Source organism: Lactuca sativa, chromosome 4, assembly GCF_002870075.4.
Source record: "Lactuca sativa cultivar Salinas chromosome 4, Lsat_Salinas_v11, whole genome shotgun sequence".
NCBI lineage: Eukaryota > Viridiplantae > Streptophyta > Magnoliopsida > Asterales > Asteraceae > Lactuca > Lactuca sativa.
In genome coordinates this window covers 199,723,646-199,748,827 of record NC_056626.2, presented here as the reverse complement: position 1 = coordinate 199,748,827, position 25,182 = coordinate 199,723,646, and the positions used below count along the sequence as shown (strand labels likewise).

General features: G+C 37.6%; 1 protein-coding gene across 2 annotated transcripts; it reads left to right on the top strand.

Annotated features, from left to right (window-relative positions):
- Positions 1–838: 838 nt before the first annotated feature.
- On the top strand, positions 839–21,664 carry LOC111877759 (MADS-box protein SVP). 2 transcript variants are annotated; one of them, XM_023874268.3, is made up of 8 exons: positions 839–992; positions 1,112–1,313; positions 15,678–15,759; positions 20,056–20,117; positions 20,227–20,326; positions 20,400–20,441; positions 21,247–21,294; positions 21,381–21,664. In XM_023874268.3, exons 2-8 carry the CDS (start codon positions 1,126–1,128, stop codon positions 21,525–21,527), a joined length of 669 nt encoding a protein of 222 aa, XP_023730036.1. In that variant the 5' UTR covers positions 839–992; positions 1,112–1,125; the 3' UTR covers positions 21,528–21,664. The 2 variants fall into 2 exon arrangements, with proteins under 2 accessions (XP_023730036.1, XP_023730035.1); XM_023874267.3 differs by having other exon boundaries at positions 870–992; positions 1,074–1,313.
- The last annotated feature ends 3,518 nt before the right edge of the window (positions 21,665–25,182 follow it).

Genomic DNA, 25,182 nt, shown 5'->3' with positions numbered 1-25,182 from the left:
TATTATGTTAAATTTACGTTATAAGAATTTGTTTTTGTGAATTTTCGTTTATTACCACGAGCATCTACAAATAATTTATTTTTTAAGATAATTATTTAAGAAAAGAAAAATTAAATATCATTTCCTATTTTGTTCTTACTCTTATAGAATACTGACATGTGGACACCACAAATTTTTTTTCTTAATCAGTTTTGCACGAAGCGTTTGAAAACGTCTAATTATTAACTTTTGACAAAACATTCTAGTTTGACAAGCGTTTAGCCTTTAGTTTAAATAAAATGTTTCAAATCTATAAACTACTTCATGTAGTGTTTAACAAAACACTATTTAGTTTTTTAAATCAATTTCCAAAACTGTCCTTATATATATATATATATATATATATATATATATATATATATATATATATATATATAAACACATATTAAAACAATTGTTTTTTTTTATGTAATTTTACGTATTTCAAAAACTTTCAGCTATTTTTACTAAACATGTATTTAACAAATAAAAGTTATAACTTCTATCTACCAACTATTTGCTACCCGCTACGAACTATTTTTGTTTAACACGTCCTTAATTATATCTTTTAATTTTGACATTTGTCTTAATCAAATAGGTAGAAAGAAAAACTAAGAAAATATTTGATTTCTCCAAAAGGATAACTTAGTCAAGCACACTATGACACATTTTTTCACGGGATTAATAACATTCAAAAGGAATATGGTTTTGTCGAAATATATAAGCATACTTTGTAGTCATGTTTAAGTGAATAACTCAAATAAATAATTTGAATGTCCACTAATACAAAAATGATAAGAGTACACTAGAGACCATTAGTACTCCACTTGTCAGGCAATGAATATATACCCTTTCTTTTCTTCTTTTAGTATTTTTTTTCTTCTTTTATCAAGGTGCATGCTTTCTGCTTTAGATAGTACTGTGTGCTTGCTAGGTTAATTTGCCACAATACCATTTTTTCAGTTCACTAGAGGGTTTCTTCTATACTCCGGCTTTCACTTTATTCTTGCTTTTTAATTTTATTTAAGAAGCTAATGATATTGTTTTCATTGTAGCTTATTTATATTTCTTGGTTAATTTTCTGATTCTGAAGGGTGTGATAACAAGATGAGGATGGTGAGACAGAAAACTCAGATCAAAAAGATAGAAAACTTAGCGGCAAGACAGGTGACCTTCTCAAAGAGAAGACGTGGGCTTTTTAAGAAGGCTCAAGAGTTGTGTACTCTTTGTGATGTCGATATCGCTCTCATCGTCTTTTCAGCCACTGGAAAGCTCTTTCACTACTCACCCTCAAGGTGTCTCTCTCTCTCTCTCTCTCTCCCTCTCTCTATATAACTATCCATCTCTTATATATAAACCATATGGATACCCCATTATTAGATGTTTTGGCAAATATGAAACCAGATCTATCAACTAATCTTATTAGGTTTGTAACATGTTTATCGTCCCTTTACAAGATTGTTAAATGGGGTATAATATTGATGTACTTCTACCCCATATGGTACCTCTAAGAAACTACGGGCACGAACTATGTAAACGAATACCATAAGCTCTTTCCCAAAGAGCAGATACAAATTTGAATCTAATTAATTAAAGTATGTAGATAAAAGGACAGATTGTGATATATATGTAACTTGTAAGTCATGGCATTATTATCAGTGATAACGCTAAAAAGCCTGATAGCTGGCAAAGTGTATTGGTTGTCACAGGTACACAGTTGCTACATAAAAGAGATCTCAATCTTTAGGTACATTTGTGTGTGTGCATATAAGTGACGTTTGAGAGGTTCAAGTGTACTATAAATCTATAATACATGAAGTCTCTTGGACAATGCTTCAATTCTCATGTTAAGCAGAAACGAGTCATCATTTTTTAATCTTTATCAGTTATCACTCGGATAGTGTATTTAATAGGGTTGCAGCTACTAATGGAGAAAGGTCTAGTTCTCTCTAAGCTAATTAGTTGTTTGAATGTATTATAGAGAAAGTGGTTCTAAATCGACACAACCTTCATAAAAAAATATTTGGCACCGAAATACACATTTAATTTTTATTTATTTATTTATTTTATCTTAGTATGGTCTGAGCATAAGTTAATCAAAATATATATAACTACATTTAATCACTAGGGTTGTATTTATTCAACAAAATAAATTAAGCACTTCAAACAAATGATAAACGAGCTTCGATAAAACTCATGGAATAAAATTTCTGAAAATAGAAATAATAAAACTAAACACGATATTTAAATGTGGTTCAACCAAAGTAACCTACGTCCACGCGGAGAGAGAGAGAGAGAGAGAGAGAGAGAGAGAGAGAGAGAGAGAGAGAGAGAGAGAGAGAGAGAGAGAGAGAGAGAGAGAGAGAGAGAGAGAGAGAGAGAGAGAGAGAGAGAGAGAGAGAGAGATTATTTTATTAACTTTCAAGAAAATTTAAATCACTCATAACATTACACCTCATTTGAGATCTAAAAAAAGAATACCCATTTATTGAAAAACATGAGAAACTGTAATTATGATGGGTGAAGCCCATCAATAAGTTGTGCATGAAAGTATGTGCTAACTATTAACTAACCACCAGATACCATGTAGCTGCTTTTAGAACCTTCAACCTTCAGGGATGTGCAATGTCACATGCCATGTACTCAAGGGCACACCAAACAAGCCTTGGCGCACCCATAAGGGCACACTTGGTTATAAGGTGGCACATTATGCTACAAGGGGTGCACCTTTCTTCCAAGGATGTGTATGTTACTCCAAGGGGGGCATTATGATGCATGGAACACATCTTGGTGCCTCCTATACATCCTCGTAACGCCCAGACACTTTAATCGGTTAGAGCATAATTTGATCACCTCGCTCACAAATAGCACATTTTCTCTCTTGGAGGACCTTAGCTTAAGTCTTCACATGCCAACAAACTCCCACTTGAAGGTTTGAACAACTTAGTCTATTGCTCTCTCTCTCTCTCTATATATATATATATATATATATATATATATATATATATATATATATATATATAGAGAGAGAGAGAGAGAGAGAGAGAGAGAGAAAGATGGTGATGATGATGATTCAAATGAGAACAGTAAAATAGATTGAGAACGTGAGCACACTACTTTTATATTATTATTTTGCTATTAATTTTATAAATACAACTTTATATCATTATTCATCAATGAATATATAAACAACAAATTAAAATTTACTAAATTACTAAACATATACATTTTATAGTAGAATAATAATAAAGAAAGTAAATATATGAATACTTATATGTTATTATTCATGTTGTAATTACTACAATACTTACACATGCTAAATCATAGCAGAATAATATTCTGATCACTTTATTTACTTTTATCATATATATATATATATATATATATATATATATATATATATATATATATATATATATATATATATATATATATATATATATATATATATATATATATATATATATATATATATATTAGGGAACACCCATTCCTCAAAATCTTGGAAGGGAAGTTGAACTCATGTCTAACTTCAATTTTTCAGCGGTAATTAAACACTTTAGTACATTCATCTGTTAATTTCACCTTATTAAGGAATTTCTTCACCTTATCGTCTACTGGGTTCATAATCTTGATCTTTTTGGCTAACCGCATCTTAAGCTCATTGATATTATGTATGTCAGAACCATCAATCAATGATCAACATTCAACATGATTCTGGTAAAAGAGTAACTAAACTTGTAACGAACCAAAAATCACGACTAAAAATTTCTTTTAAAAACATTACTAAAACCATAATTTAATAAACCATAACATATTTCATAACATAAATTCGAAGTATTAATTCAAAACACATTCTTATTATCAGAGTAAACATCCCAGGCTGACTAACTATGGTGTGTGCCATGCGATTATCCCGAGCTCTGCCCTCCGCTACCGGAAGTACCTGAAACCAAAACTGAAAACCATAAGCACGAAGCTTAATGAGCTCCCCAACCTACCACATACCATACATAATCACATACAGCAAGCATTGGGCCACGTCTGCTACTTTGGGCCTTGCCCGCTACAATAAGCCCCGCCTGGCTTCTAGCCCTGCTCAGTGTACAAATTTGTTTCTCTTTAGGCCCCACCTGTGTCTGGGCCCCGCCTGCTAACATCTACAAACATACAATCATATCATAACACATAAACTGAACATATACTACTGGATTCCTATTCTAAGGCCTCGCCTATCTTGGGCCCCGCCCCTGTCCTGCTACTGATGAGTCATGGAACCCCTTCCACGCTCCTACTGATACTGAGATACGGGCCCAACCCACACTCACTCCCTTCCTAGCTTGGGCCCGCCCTTGCTGTGCTGCTAATGAGATATGGAACACCGTCCACACTCTTCTATTGGTGAGATACGGGACCTCGCTCACACTCACCTCCCTACCAGGCACATACATCCATCTCACAGACAACAAGTATAAGCTATCATGTAAACCGTTCCGTGGGCACCCACCCACTAACATTGGACCTTGGTCCTGATTATCATACTAGCATACAGTGCCTAGAGCTAACCCCCGGGTCTTCCTACTCATAACTACATGTGCCGGCATTGTAGCCATAGACCCATCCATACAAAGGGAAAACTCACCTTGCACTGCTGTTGTCCTGCTAAAATCCCTCGGCTGCAGTCTCCCTCGGCTGCTGTCTGAAAAATACCCGACCTGCTGATCCTTCGGATCTCCGAGCTATCCATACCACAATACACTTAGTCAAATCCAATAATCCATCATAAGGTAGAATGACCATTCTACCCTTGGGACAACCTGGTCCATAGTTAAGGCCCAACACTAAACAAACTCCCCAAGTCCATTAGTGGCCCAATTTGCTACTTTGGGCCCAATCCCTTTATTGGGCCTTTTCCTAAGCCCAAACATATCCTTGGCCCAAAATAATCTGACTTCTGCTGACCAACTAAGGCCTAAAGTCACAAGCACAGCCCACACCGAGGCCCAAAATCACCATAAGCCCACTCTGATGAGTACACTGGGTGTACTCCCCATGTACGCTAAGCGTACAGGCCAAGTGACAAGTACGTTGGGCGTACCTTCACGTACGCTCGACGTAATTCCCTCTGTTAAGACACTTTTCCATTAAGTGCTTATTACATCGATTCAGAAGCTACAAACTCAGATCCAAATCTTATTCCATGTTTTAAGCCATAAAGTCACTGACTTGGTGACTTTATATGGCCCAAACCAACTCAAACTCCCAAAATAATCTTCTACTTGCATAAAGGGGACTAGATCTCATGCATGGACTTAATAGGACCATAAAGGTTAGAGCTTTACTGCTTATGGGACTCATATGACTCTAAGGGAGGCAACCTTGGTCTTAGAAACATGCTTAAGTCTCAAAGACCCAATCTTGGGACCAAAAAGTCCATAAACTTGAACTAAAGGAGATCTAAGATATTAATCATCAATCTTAAAGCTTTTTACCATGAAGAGGTCTGAAATGAAGCACTTAGCCCAGATCTACAAGCCCTAGCTTCCAAGGTTCTTCCTTGCCAACCTTCTTCTTTTCTCTTCCAAGCTTTAAACCACCAAAATGGGTTCTCCAAGGTCAAGATATCACAAATTGAGGGTAGGGACGTTCGAGGGTTTCTTCTGAGGTTGGGGAGGCTGAAATGGGGCTAGGGTTGAAGCTAACATGTCCTTTATTTAGTTCTCAACCCAAAATTAGGCTTTCTTGACTTTTAGCGTACGTTGGGCGTACCTCTACGTATGCTAGGCGTACGCCTTGAACATCCGCGACCAAATTGCCCCGTTACGCTGGGTGTACCCACACGTGTTCCAAACATGCATGCATTGTCTTCCATGCAAACGTTTCTCCATAAGGGCCATTATTGCTAAATCTTCAAAGTGTCATAACTCCTTCATTCTAAATCCATTTCTGATGAACTTTATATCCACGAAAAGGTGGCAAGAAGCCCTACGCTTCTAACAACACGCCCTAGCCCGAAACCTCCTTGAATAATACCTCAAAATTTCATTAAGGACTAAAATGCCCTTAGCCTTGACTTCTAGATCCATAAGTGAATGTTTTTCCGAACAGGGTGTTACAACTCTCCCCCTCTTAAACTAGACTTCGTCTTCGAAGTCTGCTATGGCCAACTGTTCTGCACTCTGCCCACCATATGCCTTCCTGATACATACACTTCCTACTGAATACGATCCTCGGAGGACTGCCTCCAATGGCCTCCTGTCCGGTCATTCCGGCTAAAACTAGCCCTTGAAGATAATAACATTGAGGGCACTTAATCACCAACAATCCTGAGAACACGGCTCTTACTTAACCGACAATGGCCTCCTGTCGTCGGGAACCCATGCTAGACATCCTAGGGGTTCACCCCCTTCTCCTTGCGCGATCACTGGCCTTCCCAAGGCATCTTTCTATAACCAACCACCTCCTCTATTGCCATGAAGGATATACCCCTCACGATATCCATTACTCCAGCCACTCCCAGTCCTAGTCACTACTGCCGGTACTCACTGAATACTTCATACCACTATACATAGTGCCGAACACCCATCCCGACGAATGGATCAAATAATCCTTCGAGTAAAAGATTCATACCTGCAACGGTTAGACTCATACGAGAGTTTCGCAACACGGTCAAATCCTTCCCTCTGAGATTATTCAACCCTGTTTTGAGAGGCATAGCACTCCTCGGTCAACTAGCTGCCTCATACTATACTCCTCTTATCATTACCACCACAAACTGAAAATTCTGTTGTCGCTTATCCGCCTTCCGGATGAACTGAGACCACCCTGGTCCCAACTAATCTATCCATATCTGGGTTACCGGACTCCCACCGGTTACTACACCCAACATAATCTCTTAGTCACTCCCAGCGACTTCCGAAGAAACTTAGGCTATCTAAGCTGCTCTATCTACTCTTCCACTCAGGCGCTACAATTCCTGGGATCCTCGATCCCCTATCTTGACCCTAAGGTCCTTACTAGATCCCACCTGCGCTGCTATAATCTCACGGGCCTTGCCCACGGGTCTCACCCGACTATATCCTAGAGCGGTCCTTCCCTCTAATCTCACCTGTATACCAACTATCGCACAGGCCTCGCCCACGGGTCTCACCCAAACCATACTACTGAGCAATCCTGCTCCCAGGTCTCACCTATACTGCTACTAACATACGGGCCTCGCCCATGGGTCTCACCCAACTACATCCGGGAGCGGCCTCACCTATCAAGGATATGCAGGCCAACTCCATATTAAACCTCAACAACTTAACCTTTCCTGGTCCCTATCTTGCTAACTAAGAGATACGGGCCTCCGCCCACACTCCGTGAACTAGGAGATACAGGCCTCCGCCCACACTCCGGTAACTACACTGCTAATGAATGCTACAGCTTACCCGCAGTCTTACATCACTTCCCTCACTAACTCGCTGTTGGGGAATGTTGCGGCTATCCTTCGGTCCTACTACACCCTCCATGTTGTCTCTACCACTGACTACTATTCCGTGGGCATCCTGACTCACTCGAGTCCTGCTAACGATCCTCTAAGCAGATTTCCAAAACCTGCCCTCAGTCATCAAATGCTACAACCACCTTGTAGTTTTTACATCCGGGCTTTACTCGCGCCCCGACGAGAAAATCTTCAACTTGGTTTCTCAAACCAATTGTCTACTGATCCCCAATACCTGCTCCCGATATTGGGAAGTTTCCCCAGATTCCCGACTCCTGTACTCTTGAACCCACTCAACTCCTCGGACTGCTTTTACTTCCTCCTCGGAGGTCACTAATCCTTCTAAGTTTAGCATGCTACTGACTCTGAATACTTGAAGGCTTCTCCCCCACTTTGATCCAGCTAATCCCTTACCACTCCCTGCTTGAAACAGATTTCTAATCCTTCCTATCATCTGATACGTCAACCAGCTGTTAGCCACGTGTACTCCTGCTAGTGTTCCATCTAACTTTTACCAAATCCAAACAAATCTTGCCAACTAATAGAGCACCTTCCCAATTCCAATAACACTTGTTACAATGACTGCATCCTAAAAACTTGACCTAATGGAAACATCTTCGGATTGCTACTCTATCATCCATGGCATGCAGATGGCATATAACTCACTCTTAGACAAGCAATATAATACTCTAAAATATCTACTCACTAACATCAATGCAATACCATAACAATATAAGCAAGAATAAAATTTATCAGGAGAGAAAAAGATACGCACCTACAACATCTGGTGCTACTCGCGGCTCCACTGTAGATAACTGAAAAGCCCTGCTTCCCAACGTAGGCTCCTCCGTGCGGCCCTGACGGCCGTCAATGATCCTCAAAGTCGCAGGGGCATGTGCCATCACTTGTCCTGCTGGAACCAAACTCGGACACTGAGCCTTCTTGTGGCCCCTCTGACTGCAATGGAAACATATCAGGGTTGATCCCTAGGTGGTGGTAGCAGTACAATCCTTGCTGAAATGACCAGTTCGGCCGCACTTGAAGCAGCCAGAATCACCACCACAACCACTCCTGGACGCACTCTCATGCGTCCTGCCACACCTGTCACAATGACTGTGGCCTTGAACATCCCCCGATCTCCCATCTAGCCCCTTGGGCCTCTTGTCGGAACGTGTGGCTACCTAAACCTCATCTGGCTTCCTCTTCCTCTCCATATCCAAATCGATCTCTCTCTCTTTCTCTCTCTCTCTCTCCCTGGCACGAGCAATCATATCCTCCAGTGTCTTGCAGTTGGATATGCTCAGAAACTGCCTAATGTCACTCCTCAGCATCTCATGATGTCGGGCCTTATTCATTTCCTCATCTGCCACATACTGCGGGACAAGAAGGTCCTTCTCCCTGAACATGGCGGTGATCTCCGCCACAGTCTCTGTCGTCTGCTAGAGGTCCTGGAACTCCCGTGCCAACTGCTGCACCTCAATGACCGGTGCAAACTCAGTCCTGAATCTGGCTGAGAAATCACTCCATGTCATCGCGTTCAACGCGACATCATCACCAATGGCATGTCCAACCTCCTCCCACCAATCCCGTGCTCAGTCCTTCAAAATACAGGAGGCAAGTCTGACCTTGTCCCCCTCGGGACACCGGCTCATACGAAAAGCGTTGGCAACATCGGCCAACCACTTGCTTCTAGCAATGGGTCCCCTAGCCCCATGATAATCTGGTGCTCCACAAGCTCTAAACTCTCGAAATGTCAAAGTACGTGCTCCCATCAGAGCCATCATCTCAGTGCGAAAGGCTCCCAACCTCTCATCCAAAATCTCTAGTATACCCTCCTTGACCGAACCAAAGATCACAGGAGTCTGGTCTAGGATATTGTGCGTAACCTCAGCTGATATCAACTCCCTCATCCGCTCCTCGAGCTGTTCGGCTCCTGAACCCGAGCCTGATCCCTCTCCAACGCCTAATCCGCCCACTGGTCTCTCACGCAATGTCACTATGTTGAAAACATAACACAATAACTATCAGAATACTCATCACTGTTGAGGGATCACATACACACACTACAAGTTTCCCGGTCTCATCTCGGACTTTCTCGAATCGAGTACGGATCCTCTGCTTTCAGTAGTACGGGCCCATACTACCTTCCACATCTATCCGTACTTTCCTCAAGAATTGCCTCAACTCCACCAAGTCCCTTGTACTACTACTATCACTGCTCCAAGCACTATCCTTATCCTAGGCTTGCCCTAGGGTATCCTTTTACTCACTCCGTCCTCAGCTGCTGATGACTTCCCAGTAATGTCAACTAGCTACCTCATGAATATAGACACATGTAACAGAGGTCAGATAATCTTTCGAGTAAAGGACTCATCCCTAAAACGGTTGGAATCAAACAAGAGCTGCGCAATAGGGTCAAATCTACCACTCTGAGTTTATCCAGTTTGTGCTACATCTGACTTAGCATATTCACTTAATAGTTAGCTCTCATCAGCAAGAGTCCCATAAAGCACAAAGCAAGCAGCATTCAGATAGTGGGAAAACTAACCACATAATCTAATCAAACTGTTCTTATCCTCTACCCAGGAATCTATACTAGCATGCAATTCATAAAGCTCATACACATATAACAGACACATAAGGCATCCTTCCTAGATCCTTAGTCCTAATCTAGCATGCTGTTCTACTAACTGATAATCATAAGATAAACTTGTATGAGTATTTTGGGGTACTTACTTGAGCTCGGATGATTGCATGCACCACACCCCTTTTTCTTTTCAAAGTTCCTTTCTTTCAAAAAAATTCTTTTCGCTCTTCTAAAACTCTTTTCTTTTGCAAAACTCCCTTTTTACAAAAACTAATTTTCCTTTTGAAAATTTCTATACCAATTCCTTAGTTTGAGTTCAAACACACCTGAAAGTTTATCGGAATCCCTCAAACCAAGGCTCTGATACCAACTAATAACGACCCAAAAATCACGAACACAAATTTCTTTTTAAAAACATTACTAAAACCATAATTTAATAAACCATAACATCTGTCATAACATAAATTCAAAGTATTAATTCAAAACACGTTCTTATTATCAGAGTAAACATCCCAGGCTGACTAACTATGATGTGTGCCATGCGATCATCCCTAGCTCTGCCCTCCGCTACCGGAAGTACCTGAAACCAAAACTGAAAATCGTAAGCACGAAGCTTAGTGAGCTCTTCAACCTACCACATACCATATATAATCACGTACTACAAGCATTGGGCCACGCCCGCTACTTCGGGCCTCGCCCGCTACAACAGGCCCCGCCTAGCTTCGAGCCCTGCTCAGTGTACATATATGTTTCTCTTTAGGCGTCGCCTGTCTTTGGGCCCCACCCACTAACATCTACTAACATACAATCATATCATAAAACATAAAGTGAACATATACAACTGGATTCTTGTTCTAAGGCCTCGCTTATCTTGGGCCCCGCCCCTGTCCTGCTACCGATGAGTCATGGAACCCCGTCCACGCTCCTACTGATACTGAGATACGGGCCCAGCCCACACTCACTCCCTTCCTAGCTTGGGCCTCGCCTTGCTCTGCTTCTAATGAGATATGAAACACCGTCCACACTCTTCTATTGGTGAGATACGTGACCTCGCCCACACTCACCTCCCTACCAGGCACATACATGCATCACACAGACAACAAGTATAAGCTATCATGTAAACCATTCCTTGGGCAACTGCCCACTAACATTGGACCTTGGTCCTGATTATCATACTAGCATACAATGCCTACGACTAACCTCCGGGTCTTCCTACTCATAACTACATGGGCCGGCATTATGGCCGTAGACCCATCCACACAAAGGGAAAACTCACCTTGCACTGTTGTTGTCCTGCTAAAAACCCTCGAATGATGTCTGACAAATCCCCGGCCTGCTGTTCCTTCGGCTCTCCGAGCTATCCATACCACAATACAGTTAGTCAAATCCAATAATTCATCATAGGATAGAATGACCATTCTACTCTTGGGCCAACCTGGTCCATAACTAAGGCCCAACACTAAACAAACTCCCCAAGTCCATTAGTGGTCCAATTTGCTACATTGGGCCCAATCCATTTACTGGGCCTTATCCTAAGCCCAAACATATCCTTAGCCCAAAATAATCTGAGTTCTGCTGAACCACTAAGGCCCAAAGGCCCAAAGTCCCAAGAACAGCCCACACCGAGGCCCAAAATCACCATAAGCCCACGTTGATGAGTATGTTGGGCGTACTCCCCATGTACGCTAAGTGTACAGGCCAAGTGACGACTACGCTGGGCGTACCTTCACGTATGCTCGGCGTAATTCCCTCTGTTAAGACACATTTCCATTAAGTGCTTATTACCTCGATTCAGAAGCTACAAACTCAGATCCAAACCTTATTCCATGTCTTAAGCCATAAAGTCACTGATTTTGGTGACTTTATATGGCCCAAACCAACTCAAACTCCCAAAATAATCTTCTACTTCCATAAATGAGACTAGATCTCATGCATGGACTTAATAGGACCATAAAGGTTGGAACTTTACTGCTTATGGGACTCATATGACTCTAACGTGCTTAAGTCTCAAAGACCCAATATTGGGACCAAAAAGTCCATAAACTTGAACTAAAGGAGATCTAAGAGATTAACCATCAAGCTCAAATCCTTTTACCTTGAAGAGGTCCAAAATGAAGTACTTAGCCTTGATCTACAAGCCCTAGCTTCCAAGGTTCCTCCTCGCTAACCTTCTTCTTTTCTCTTCCAAGCTTTAAACCACCAAAAATGGGTTTTACAAGGTCATGATCTCACAAACTGAGGGTAGGGACGTTCTAGGGTTTCTTCTGAGGTTGGAGAGGCTGAAATGGGGTTAGGGTTGAATCCAACATGTCCTTTATATAGTGGTCAACCCAATATTAGGGTTTCCTGACTTTTAGCGTACGTTGGGCGTACGCCTTGAACATCCGCGACCAAATTTACCCATTACGCTGGGCGTAACCCAGCCTACGCTGGGCATACCCACGCGTGTTCCAAACATGCATGCATGGCCTTCCATGCAAACTTTTCTCCATAAGGGCCATTATTGCCAAATCTTCAAAGTGTCATAACTCCTTCATTCTAAATCCGTTTCTGATGAACTTTATATCAACGGAAGGGTGGCGAGAAGCCCTAGGCTTCTAATAACACGACCCGGCCCGAAACCTCCTCGAATAATACCTCAAAATTTCATAAAGGACTAAAATGCCCCTAGCCTTGACTTCTGGATCCATAAATGAATGCTTTTCCGAACAGGGTGTTACAAAACTTCTTCAGGTAATAGTTGTGATCATCCTCACGTCTCTTGAGCACTCTCCTTTTCATGATGTTATCAAACTTTAAGTACGATTCCTTAAATTTTTGCTTCATTACATATATATTTTTCTTACTTTCTAACACCAACTTTTTTTTTATCAATTGTAAGAGCACCCTCTGGTTGTTCTTTCGAAATGTCTCCATCCAGAGTATCATCAAGGAGATATGTTCTATTCACATATAGTTACTCTACATGGAGATTATTAGAGGCTAGTACATTCAAGACTAAATTGATTATATTTGTCTTTGAAACTAGAGAATCGACCTCGCCTTTTTGTCGGATTTCATTATCTGTCAATCTTCCTTACAACTCTTTCAGCCATCTATCTCATCCTTAACCATAAACATATGACAATTCTGCAGTTTCTTCAACTCTTCATCTATAGCCGTTTACTACTATATGGAGTTCATCCTCAAGACCTATGGTTTTAACCCATTTTCACACATTAACAAGTCATTGGTTGCTAGAGAATACCTCACTGGTTTTGAAACGGCTGCAAATCCACCCATAGAACTATTATCACAAGTGCTCTCATTCTTTCTAGATTTATCAGATCTCCGACTACTTCTTGAATATCTGCATATCATTTGACTAGTAATATATCTTGTGTCATTCCAGGTTCCTCCCACTAATGAAACTGAAGTAGGACTGTAAACACAAAATAAACTAAAACTAACTTCCTAGACTTTGGCAGATTACCTATCTTCACAAAACTTACTTTCTTCTATCTGCCAATGACACATGTCTTAGGCGTAACTTTCACAATCTTTAGATATGTCCTTCTCCCTTTGGATATAAGCTTCTTCACTCATTCCTCACTCATATGCCTAAAGCTTTGGTGGTTTAGAGAATATGTATAAAATCCTTCAACAATGCATGCTTCATCTTTAGAAACCTCCACTATATATATTGTACCCCATTTAAGCCCTTAGCAATGACCAAGTTTACTTTCTTCACTTTTCTCTTCTAATCACCAAACATAATAATATCAATGCCATGAATTCATCATCGAAGCCAATATCAACCAAATCAACCTTGAGATGATTGAATTGAATTCATTAACATGATTAGTCATCAAGGCACTCTCCTTCATCTTCAAGTTCTCCAATTTCCGAATCAATAAAACCTTATTTGTTGCTGAAGTTTGTTTTGCACATATTAGACATTGCATTGATCAAACCATGAGTAGTATTCATATTGACAATGTTTTAAGCTACATTCTTTATCAATGATTATCTCAAAAAACCAACTGTCTGCTGATCTTACAAGTGTCACTCATCTTGCTTCATCATTTTAGGTTTCTTTTTGAACAATGATTCATGTAGTTTCTTCTGGTAGATATAGTCTTAAATTTGTATCTTCCAGAAATCGAAACAGTGATCATTGAATTTGTCGATCTTAACTCTCCCATATTTAGTCGTATCTCTGATATATGTTTGAATATTCAACAAAAAAAAGTTAAGAACTTTAGAAAAATGATAAATAAACTTCGGTTAAACTTGCAACATAGAACTTTTTAAAACTAAAATAAAAACATTGGAGAGAGAGAGAGAGAGGGAGGGAGATGATTGTATTAACGTTTAAGAACAATTACAATCACTCATAATGTTTCACCTCACTTGAGCCTTCATAACAAAATAATCATTATTGTTTACAAACTGCTCTAAAGGATGTTCTAATTATCGACTAATCATGAGACGCCATGCATCTGGTTTTGAAACCTTCAACTTTGAGGGATATGCATGGCCACTTGTCATGCTCTTAGGAGCACACCAAGTAGGTCATAGTGCATCCATAAGGACATACTTGGTTGCAAGCTGGCACATCATGCTCTAAGGAATGTACCTTGCTTACAAGGATGCACATCATGCTCTAAGGGGTGCATCTTGTTTCCAAAAGGGCACATCATCATGCTTGGAGTGCATCTTGATGCATTGAACGCTTTATCTACATGCCCGAACACTTTGCTAACCAAGAGCACATTTTAATCATCTAGAGCACACTTTGACCACCTAGAGCACACATTTCTCACCAAGAGTACATTTAGAAACCAATAGCATCTTTTCATCACTAAGAGTGTCGTTGCTTATCAAGAGCACATTTTCTCACTAAGAGCATATCGGAACTCGCCCCAAGAGCAGCTTTTGATCACCAAGAGCATATTTTCTCAACTCGAGCATATTTGCTCTCCATGAGCACCTTTGGACCCCTAGAACACATTTTGATCATCAAGAGCATATTTGCTCACTAGAAGTACCTTTGCTCATGTCTTCACGTCCCAACAATTAGTAAAGTAAATTCTACAAATTTCCTTTTGGTTAGATGATGGTTTGAATTTTCCATATTGTTATTCCATTTATTGATTAAGTAAACAAAAATGATTAGATAAATCAAGTAGATTTAATTTGCACTATGTAATCGGTGATAGATTTGATAAACCCAACAAGTTTGGGTGTTTTTTTTTCCTTTTTTTTGTTTTTTCTTTTTTTTGTTTTTTTTGTATTTTTGTTTTTGTTTTTTTTTTTGTTTTTTTTTGTTATTATTATTATTATTATTATTATTATTTGTTAATTATACAATCATGGACTTAGAGTACAGACAGTTGCACTGTTGAAAACATGCTTTATCTTCAACCTGCTTTTATATAATCTTAGCTAAAATTTATATATGGATCATCCTCTATAGAATATTATTTTTGTTTCACCAAATTAAAATTTACCATGCGTAAAGTCAAATTACTGTCAGATTTTGCAAATATATAGTCTAATTAGTTACATATCTTCATATATATAACTCTTTTTTTCTTTGGTTAAAAGCATGAATCAAGTGTTAGAAAAGCATAGACTACTGCAAACCCGGAATGTTGGAGAACTAAGACAACCATCTCATGAGATGCAGGTATGTATTTCTACAGTAGTCATTTTAAAAGTTATTTTCAAGTCATGATACATGCAGAAAAATAGAATACAACTAAAAGATCAATAGTTAAGTTTTATTTTTCTCTCATCAAATGGATCCGCGATTTGTTTACTGTCACTTGTGATTAGTTTCCTAATCACATTATATGTTTATTCCTCCCATAAATGCTCTTAAAACTATCACAATTATAAGGAGTGGATGGATGTATAGTGAGTCAATAATTGAAAACCTACATTGGTTCATTTTCTTTTTTAGATCCATGAATCTTACAGTATATTAAAACTTAATGGCTTTAAGACATATATATATATATATATATATATATATATATATATATATATATATATATATATATATATATATATATATATATATATATATATATATATATATATATATATATATATATATATATATATATATATATATATATAGAGACAATATGAAACATCCAATCACAACTTCTTATCACTAATAACTTAACAGATTACCCCGCAATTAATTAAGAACTATTATCCAACTCAGACCCATAAAATTGAACACAGACCGGAAATAGATACATAACTAAAAGACTCCCCTAACTAGATCAAATATAATTGGATTAATTAAGGCTGTAAAACGTTGGAAGTTCTTAGCTAGCTACTTCTCCCGCCTTGTCTAACATCTTGCTAATTTTTTATATAATTACAAATTGAAAGAGAAGAAGATAAAAAATGATAAACAAATATTGAATTAATCCTGATAAAACTATTAACCAACCTAAGTGACATATTTGAATTTGTAATTGAATCTTTATCTCTTCATTAATGTCCTTCGCCGACACTGCGGCCTCTTCATCTCTGCCACCGTAGCAGTACCCTTGTTTCCGGCATCCCACTTCTTATCCTTCTTACAATCATTATTCCTTGATCACCATGGCCACCACAAAATCAAACACCGATGCAAACAAGATTCCATTCCACGTGGCATTCATGGTGACCAATATCTATCTCCTTCTACTCAACAAAAATGATGGCCATTATGCATCGCGGTTTCATCTTTTTTCAAATACAGGCATGCGAGTCTAATGTGCCATTTTCAAACAATCGATATGTAACACAATATCTGGTGAAAATGGTTATGAAGTAGGTGAGTACTCCGCTCAAGAACTCTGGAACTATCTTGTTGAGATATTTGATCAAGACAACCAAGTCACTAGAGCCGTATTACTGAATATTGTCTTCGTTTCAAAACCGTTGTTGATCAACTTTCCAATGTCAGTAACCCCATCTTTGGAAAAAATATGGCATTAGAATTGCTTTTCTGCCTTCCCAAAGAAGATTACGACACCACTACTACGTTTATCCAACAAATCGACCTCTACCCAACTTCAACAAATCTAGGTGTCAAGCAAGTCTTGATACCGACTACACACCATGGTGTGAATATTCCAACTCCGACATCCATGGACGTTGCCTAAAAGAAAACGGCGAATGGGGTGAAAACCTTCAAACGTTCTTGGCATCTTAGAATAAAACTTGAGAAAATTTTCTCACAATCTGATGTTACTAGAAATACTATGTAATTAACTATGATATCCTGATTAATGATATGATGCTTTTCGTTCAATATGATAGGCTTATGGAGGAATTAGAGAGATGAGGATTCTAACTACTCATATCCAACCTTCAAGTCCGTAGAGATCTTTCATTCGCATTTTTTGCTTTGCTGGTATTAAAAATGAGATTTAACTTACTATCCTACTAGGGATTTAGTTCCCACGTTTATAGAAAGAAGAGTACCCTAAAAAAGATAGTAATAGTGCCCTTTGAGCAATAAAACCCCTAAAGTTTAGCATAAATTATTATCAACACTTTACCTACATATCCGTCAATCTCATCCAACTATGCACAATAGAAGTCATCGTGATTATGAAAGATAAACTATATATATCGAACATATTTTTGGTTTACTTTTTGATAGTCTTCTATAAATTTTATGTAATTCCAAAAAACGCAAAAACTATATACACCAAACGTATTCTTGTGACTTGAATTCTTGCATATATGCCATTCCCTAACCTTGATACAGGGCTAAGTGACTATACCAATTCAGGTTTTGTATGAGTGAGATATATCAATTTCTCACTCATATTTATACACGTCCTCATTTTTTGGCCTTTTCTCATATTATGTTCCAAAATATATGACAATTATATTTGTTGAGATAGAAATGTACCTTTTTTTTTTTAAAATTCAAGACCAAGAAAGATTTTCAATTCCCTTAAGAGTGATCCTTGGAATTTGTTTATCATCAAATCCCTAAACTTAGACAGAAGATCCATTCATAAACCCATGCGCTATATCAAGTCATTTAGAAGAAAACTTCTAACATAATACTGTCAACTACTTAAATATTCACGTATAGTGTTAGCTCCCTGGGGTTTCTTTCAAACATATTCATATCGACAATATTTCATCAAATATTATGTGTGGTTGCATAAACCAGTTTTTAGATCGTTATTTAAGAACACAAACCTAGCTACTGTCTAATTTAAGACCACTTAACTTGACTGTATGTGGCAAAAGGGTCATAAGTTTTTCGACAAAACTCCAAATGACTTGCTGTTCATTTATTGGAATCTACACATACAAAGCTTTTCCGAGACATATGTAATACATGATTTTTTTGACATGGATTGTTCCAAACCTCTCGTTGAAGTTGGTCAATTTATTTTCAGACCATCCAAACATATTTTATTTTTTGTATATTGGATAGCCTGTGGCAAAAATGTCATACACCATAAAACTTCAATATACTTGTTGACTTTTCATTGGAATCGACATATGCAAATCTTTTGAGAAATATATAATACTTAATTTTTTTTATATCATTTTACACATTCTATTGAGGTTAGCCCCAAAATATTTTTCAGACTACCAAACATATTTTTGTGCACCGTAAAGCCTATGAAAAAAACGTAACAACTCCCTTTACAAAAGTCCTAAAAAGTTTTTGTTTATTTTTCATTAAAAACTACACATTTAGAGCTTTTCAATCATATAATATATTTGATTTTGTGACTTCTACATCATTCCATACTTCTCGTTGAAGTTTGTACAAAAAAACACATACAAAAATTGGAAAGAAAAAATAAATTTTCTTAAAATCGACTATTCTAAACAAAAACTAAACCATTTATGGGACCTAAAACACTAAAATACTATATAAGTATCTTAAAAATATCAAATATTTTGATAGATGCATTGGGAAATCCAAACGATTAGTCAAATTTAGTTGTTTTCTATCGACTGAATAACATGTGGTAAAAACATCATAACATCCCCTATATAATTCCAAAAGTATTTTGCGTTTTTTGCATTGAAAAGTTACATAACCATAGATTTCCAAGCATATAATATACATGATTTTGTGACTTATAGATCGTTCCTGACTTCCTGTTGAAGTTTGTAAAAACAAAACATATAATTTGGAAAGAAAAATGAAATTTATTAAAATTATTGATTTAAAAAATAAAACCGCAGCTATTTATAAGACTTAAAATATTAAAATATTTCATAAATAAATTAAAAACATCAAATACTTCAATACATACATAGAATATCTCAAAAGGCTTTGAAATATCAAAAAACTTCATAAATTTTTATTGTTTTCTATCCACCGTAAAATCTTTGTCAAAAACATCACAACTTCCTCACATCCATAGCTTTTTAAGAATCATAGATCATAATTATGTAAAATAAAAAATTAAAATTGAATCATGGATCATTTTTAATGATGCAATTTTTTTTTTCCAATTTTTTTCTCCTGGACATTAATCTATGTTTGATTTTATTATTTGTATTTATTATATATATATATATATATATATATATATATATATATATATATATATATATATATATATATATATATATATTCAATTCTTTTAATGTGTCCTCACGAGTACTTATTTTAAAATGAGTCCTCACAGGAACCGGACTTTTATATATATATATATATATATATATATATATATATATATATATATATATATATATATATATATATATATATATATATATATATATATATTGAAATCAATACACACACATATTAACATACCATATTAAGAAGAAATATGCATATATTTAGATTTGAGCTTGGAGGAGGACAAATGTAAAAATATATAAAAGGAATTGCACTTAAACTAGAAACATACTTGGATGAGAGAACTCTTTTGCATTTTTGTTCTTATTTCGTTTTATACTTTGACAATGAATGTTCCTCCAATAGATTGCTAGTAGAAATTTTGGCATCTTGAGCAACGAACTTGCAGAAAAATCCACCGCGTTGAGGTACCAATTGTTGTTTCCTTCCTATCTTTTTCTTCCATTAATATTGTGTGTACATGCTTAAATTGTTTTTTGTTAAAACTCAAGCGAATTAGCATGTTGAATCATGCAGGCAAATGAAAGGGGAAGATCTAAAGGGACTTGACCTCAAGGAGCTAGACAAACTAGAAGCTATGATTGAGTCTGGGTTGGTTAAAGTAGTAAAAACAAAGGTACATTATTCAACTGGATAGTTCTATTACTACATTTTGTTTACTTCCTAGTTTCAATTTTCTTGACTTTCAGGAACAAAAAATGTTGAAAGAGATCAGCACACTGAAGGAGAAGGTCATAGAGCTAAACCTATATGTTTTTCTCTTCCTAGGTTTTTTTATAGAAATATCTAAATATATATATTTGAGGTGATTGAAGCTTACATTAGGGAATCTAATGCAACTTTTTTTTTTCTTCAGTTTTTAAAAAATAAACACTTTTTCTAAATGCCTTATTCTGGACTACTATTCATATTACAGGCTAATTTTTTTTTTATCTTTTTTCAAAGAATGCTCCATTCTAAAATACTCTATTCTGAGTTTGATTTTCAAAATTTCAATTTCTTGAATTAGTTTGGTTTTTTCCCAACTTTTTTTTTTGAAAAACTATCCCCACTTATGTCCGAAATGCCAATTTTTAAGAGTATAATATCACTGTTTTTAAATAAAATGTCTGATTTTATGCACTAATATAATATATAGTTCATATTTACAACATTTGTTTAACTTTTTGTTAAATACAAGTAAAAAAATGAATTTTTTTCTTGAAATTATTTAATTTTTCTTTAGATTTCGGACTTTTTTCTAAAATTCCGAAGGTTTTTTTTCGAAATCCGAAATTTTAGTATCGAATGTTGATCCAGAATACCCATTTTGGACCAAGTGGTTGTTTTTGCTAAAAAGAAAATTTGGTTACTTTGTACAAATAAACATTAAAAGGTGGTAAGATTACTCAATTTCCCCTTAACTTATACTTAAACCTTGAGTAAATAATGGAAAAGGATGCAACCTTATACACTTAAACGAAATATCATTAAATTTGTAAATATGTCAACAAAAGTTATTCTAGCTGAATTACTTCAACAAAATACATTATTCAGGAAGCTCAACTGAGGGAAGAGAACATACATTTGAAACAACAGTTCGCTGTAAGTGCCTTTAAAATTTCCTAACTATAGTTGTCTTTTTTTAAGCTCGCATGCCGAATTACTAAATGTTGATTTTTGTGTTTTAGATGATGCACTTATGTATTGAGAAAATGGGTATTCATGAGCAATGTGGCCATCATCCTTCTTGGGAGTTAACGATTGGCAACCTCAAGTCTAGAGATCAACCTCAAAACTACAACAACAACTCGGATACCTGCCTCAAACTTGGGTAATCCAACTAAGTGAGATAATAAATTAACCGTTAGAATTGTGACAATTCATTTCCCAATGGTTGTTTTAAGTGATCACCTTTAACTTATGATTTGTTAAATGTTAAATAAGTATATAAACATAATCAAAATTTAAAACATGTGCATTTTTACCACAATAAGACGATTAGCTACATGAATGTACACATTACTACCTATTTACATTCAAATCAACAAAAAAACCCAAAAAAAGTATTGTGTTTACATTTATGGTTACCATAAATTGTTATGTGCTCCTAATACTACCTACAAACAGGAAAAAACTTCAATACATGATCATCCTTGGTAAATCATCAGTGACCTCTAGGATAGTCTGGTCTTTACATTTTAAAGTCATGACTTGATCTTATGAAGCTTTCTGTTGACCAAATGCATTTTGCAAGAATTACGTAACTTTTGTTGAATAATCAACAAAACCAGGATCATATACCGTCAATTCATCAAAATAATTACGCAGCACGTCTAAACCTACAATTACACATGAGAAATAAATAACACTTTTAGTTATATATATATATATATATATATATATATATATATATATATATATATATATATATATATATATATAACAAGTTCTTTTTGTCCACCAGAACATACACATATATAACAACAAATAGCCAAAAAGGAAAGTTTTAATTGTAACACTCGGAATCCGGAAGACCAAGAAAGGAAAGGAAAACCTTAAGTCAAAGGGTCGACTCGTCGAGTCTATGAAAAACTCGACGAGTCGGAGAGAGCTCCGTGTCGCGGATTAAGTGACCGACTCGACGAGTCGGGGAGACTGACTCGGCGAGTCTGGTCTGGGTTTGGAAACCCTAATTTTAGGACTTGGTGTCCTATTTAAACATCATTTCAGGCCTCCACCCCAGCCTCCATCACTCCCCTCACCTGCTCTCGAAAACCTAATCAACCTTGTGAAGTATTGAGCTAGTTTCTAAGCCTTTGAGAGTGATTGAAGCTTGGAAAATGAAGGATACTCTTGGTGGTGCAAGAAGAAGCTATAGATCCATAGTTGGTGTGGTATTTTAGATCATCTGAAGGTATAAAGCTTATACCTTGACTGTTAATCATCTAGATCCCCTTTCTAGCTTGTATGTTATCACATTTGAGCTATTTTTGAGATTAATCCGAGTACTAAGCCCTTGTGGATGTATTGGACTTCAGATCTGGGCACTCTTGAGCTCCAGAAGCTCAGAGATGCTAGCTTTATCCAGCTATGGATCCATTTCATGACCTAGATCTTCATTTTAGCTTGGATTCGGTGTTCTAGCTCCATAGCACCTTGCATACATGTAAAGTTAGCAACTTTATGTGTAATGCTAGCCTTAAGAGTCCAAATCTATGAGTTAGAAGCAATGGAATGGACTCTAATCGATAGAATGGAGATGTCACAAAGCGGACTCGACGAGTCGGGTCGCAAACTTAAATCCCTTCTGGTTATGAGTTAGATCAGTGAGTTGAGTTGGTGAAGGACTCAGACAGTCCAGGTCCATAATGGACATGAAGTTCATCGTACTCGACGAGCTCAAAGAGGAACTCGGCGAGTCTAAGGCAATCTCCCAATCTATGAAGATGGACTTGACGAGTTGTTCATACAACTCGGCGAGTCATAGCCTGGATACATTCATATGTATGATGAACTCGACAAGTTTAAGGTTGAACTCGGCAAGTCGGATGAAGATGGTCCCGATTGTATGGTTGAAGGAGAACCCGTCGAGTTCTTGCCAGACTCGATGAGTGGAGTCGGGGTTGTTTTGGGAATGTAGGAGTATGGACTCGACGAGTTGATACAACAACTCGTCGAGTCAAGTCAAATGGAAGTTGACTTTGACCGTTGACTTTGACCATGTTTGACCAGGGTTGACTTTTGGGTTGTTGTGGTCTAAATGGTGTTTGGGTATTGATAGTTCGGGAAGCCAAAGGGTCAGTGGTTCAGAAGCACAGACTTTTAGTCTGAAGTGTTCAGCAAGTCTTCAGCAGTGCGAGGTGAGTCTCCTCACCGTGTGCATGGGTCTACGGCCACAATGCCGACCCATTATGTTATGTTTATGTTTATGCTTATGCTTGTGCATAGAAGGAAGACCCAGGGGTTAGCCCTAGACACTTATTGATATATGTTCCGAGTTACGAACCGATGTCGGGCGAGGCCTAAGGAAGGTTAGGATGCTAGAGGTCTTTGTGATTCTTGCATGTGCCAGTATGATAGGTTCTGTACCGAGGGTCCGATGTCGGCATAAGCCCGAAGTATGTTAGATAATAGTATGTTTTTGGACGGGGGGTCCGATGTCGGGGTAAACCCAAGGAAGATTCTTATGTAGTATGTAGATTATACTTGTTGTCTTCGTGATACTTGTATGTACCTGGTAGGGAGGTGAGTGTGGGCGAGGTCTCGTATCTCATCACTAGCTGAGTATGGATAGGGTTCCATATATTGATATTAGCAGAGCAGGGACGAGGCCCGTGATAGGAAGGATGTGAGTGTGGGCGGGGACCCATATCTCACTACTAGTAGAAGTATGGACAAGGTTCCATTACTTCAGTAGCAGACCAGGGGTGGGGCCCAAGTTAGGCAAGGCCTTAGATCAGGGTATGTTCATGTATGTCTCAATATGTTATTTGACTGTATGTATGTGTATGTCGGGAGAAGCCTAGAGACACGCGGGGCATAAGGGAAACATATTTGTATACCGAACGGGACTCGATGCCAGGTGGGACCTGATGCCAGGCGGGGCCTGATGATAGATGGGGTCCGATGGCAGGCGAGGCCCCATGTAGCGGGCGGGGGCCCAGTATGTGGTTATGTGCTCGGGATTATGTATGGCATGTTTAGATCAGTAGGTATGTATGTTATGTGTCAGACTAGGAATTCTATACCATGTAACAACAACAATGATAACAATGTGAACCAAAAATGTGAAAGCATGTATGATGCTTATTCAATAACAACAAATTTTCCATCAAATACCCTATACAAACTTTCAAATAGTCAACAAAAGTTGGAAACCCTAAAAATCCCGGTTTAAGTCCATTTTGGACTAGGATTTTCTTGTTGGGCCTAATGGGCCAATAAGCTTCCAACTTGACTATTTTGGGCTTAGAACTCTTAAATGGGCTCTAATTGGACACACTTTCATTTATTTTAACATTTTGGACCATAATGGGCCTAGAATGAGATAAATACGCTTATTGGGCCCTAACTAACTCAATTAGCCCTAATGATCCATAAATCAATATTTTTAGTTACATTGGGCCGTGAATCATGCCTAAAGGCCCAATGGGCCAAAAAATCTTCTTAATGAACTCATGGTTTCGAACAAGATAAAACAATGGCCCAACATAAACTATTTCGTTCCTCCTAAGCCCAATAAATTCGGTACAAGATAAAAAAAAAAAGAGATTAACAGGTGTTTAAGGGTAGGATGACACCTCATAATTATACTTGGGATATCCATGCACCCATCTCATACTTCAAAGCATCTATCACCTCAAGACTCTCTTCTCTCTTCCCTCCTCTTATTTCGGCCGAGAGCATCCAGCACCCACACCAAATTCATTATTCAAACACTCACTACTCTCTCAAGAACAACTTTCATTTCTCCATGAAGAATTTCAAGAT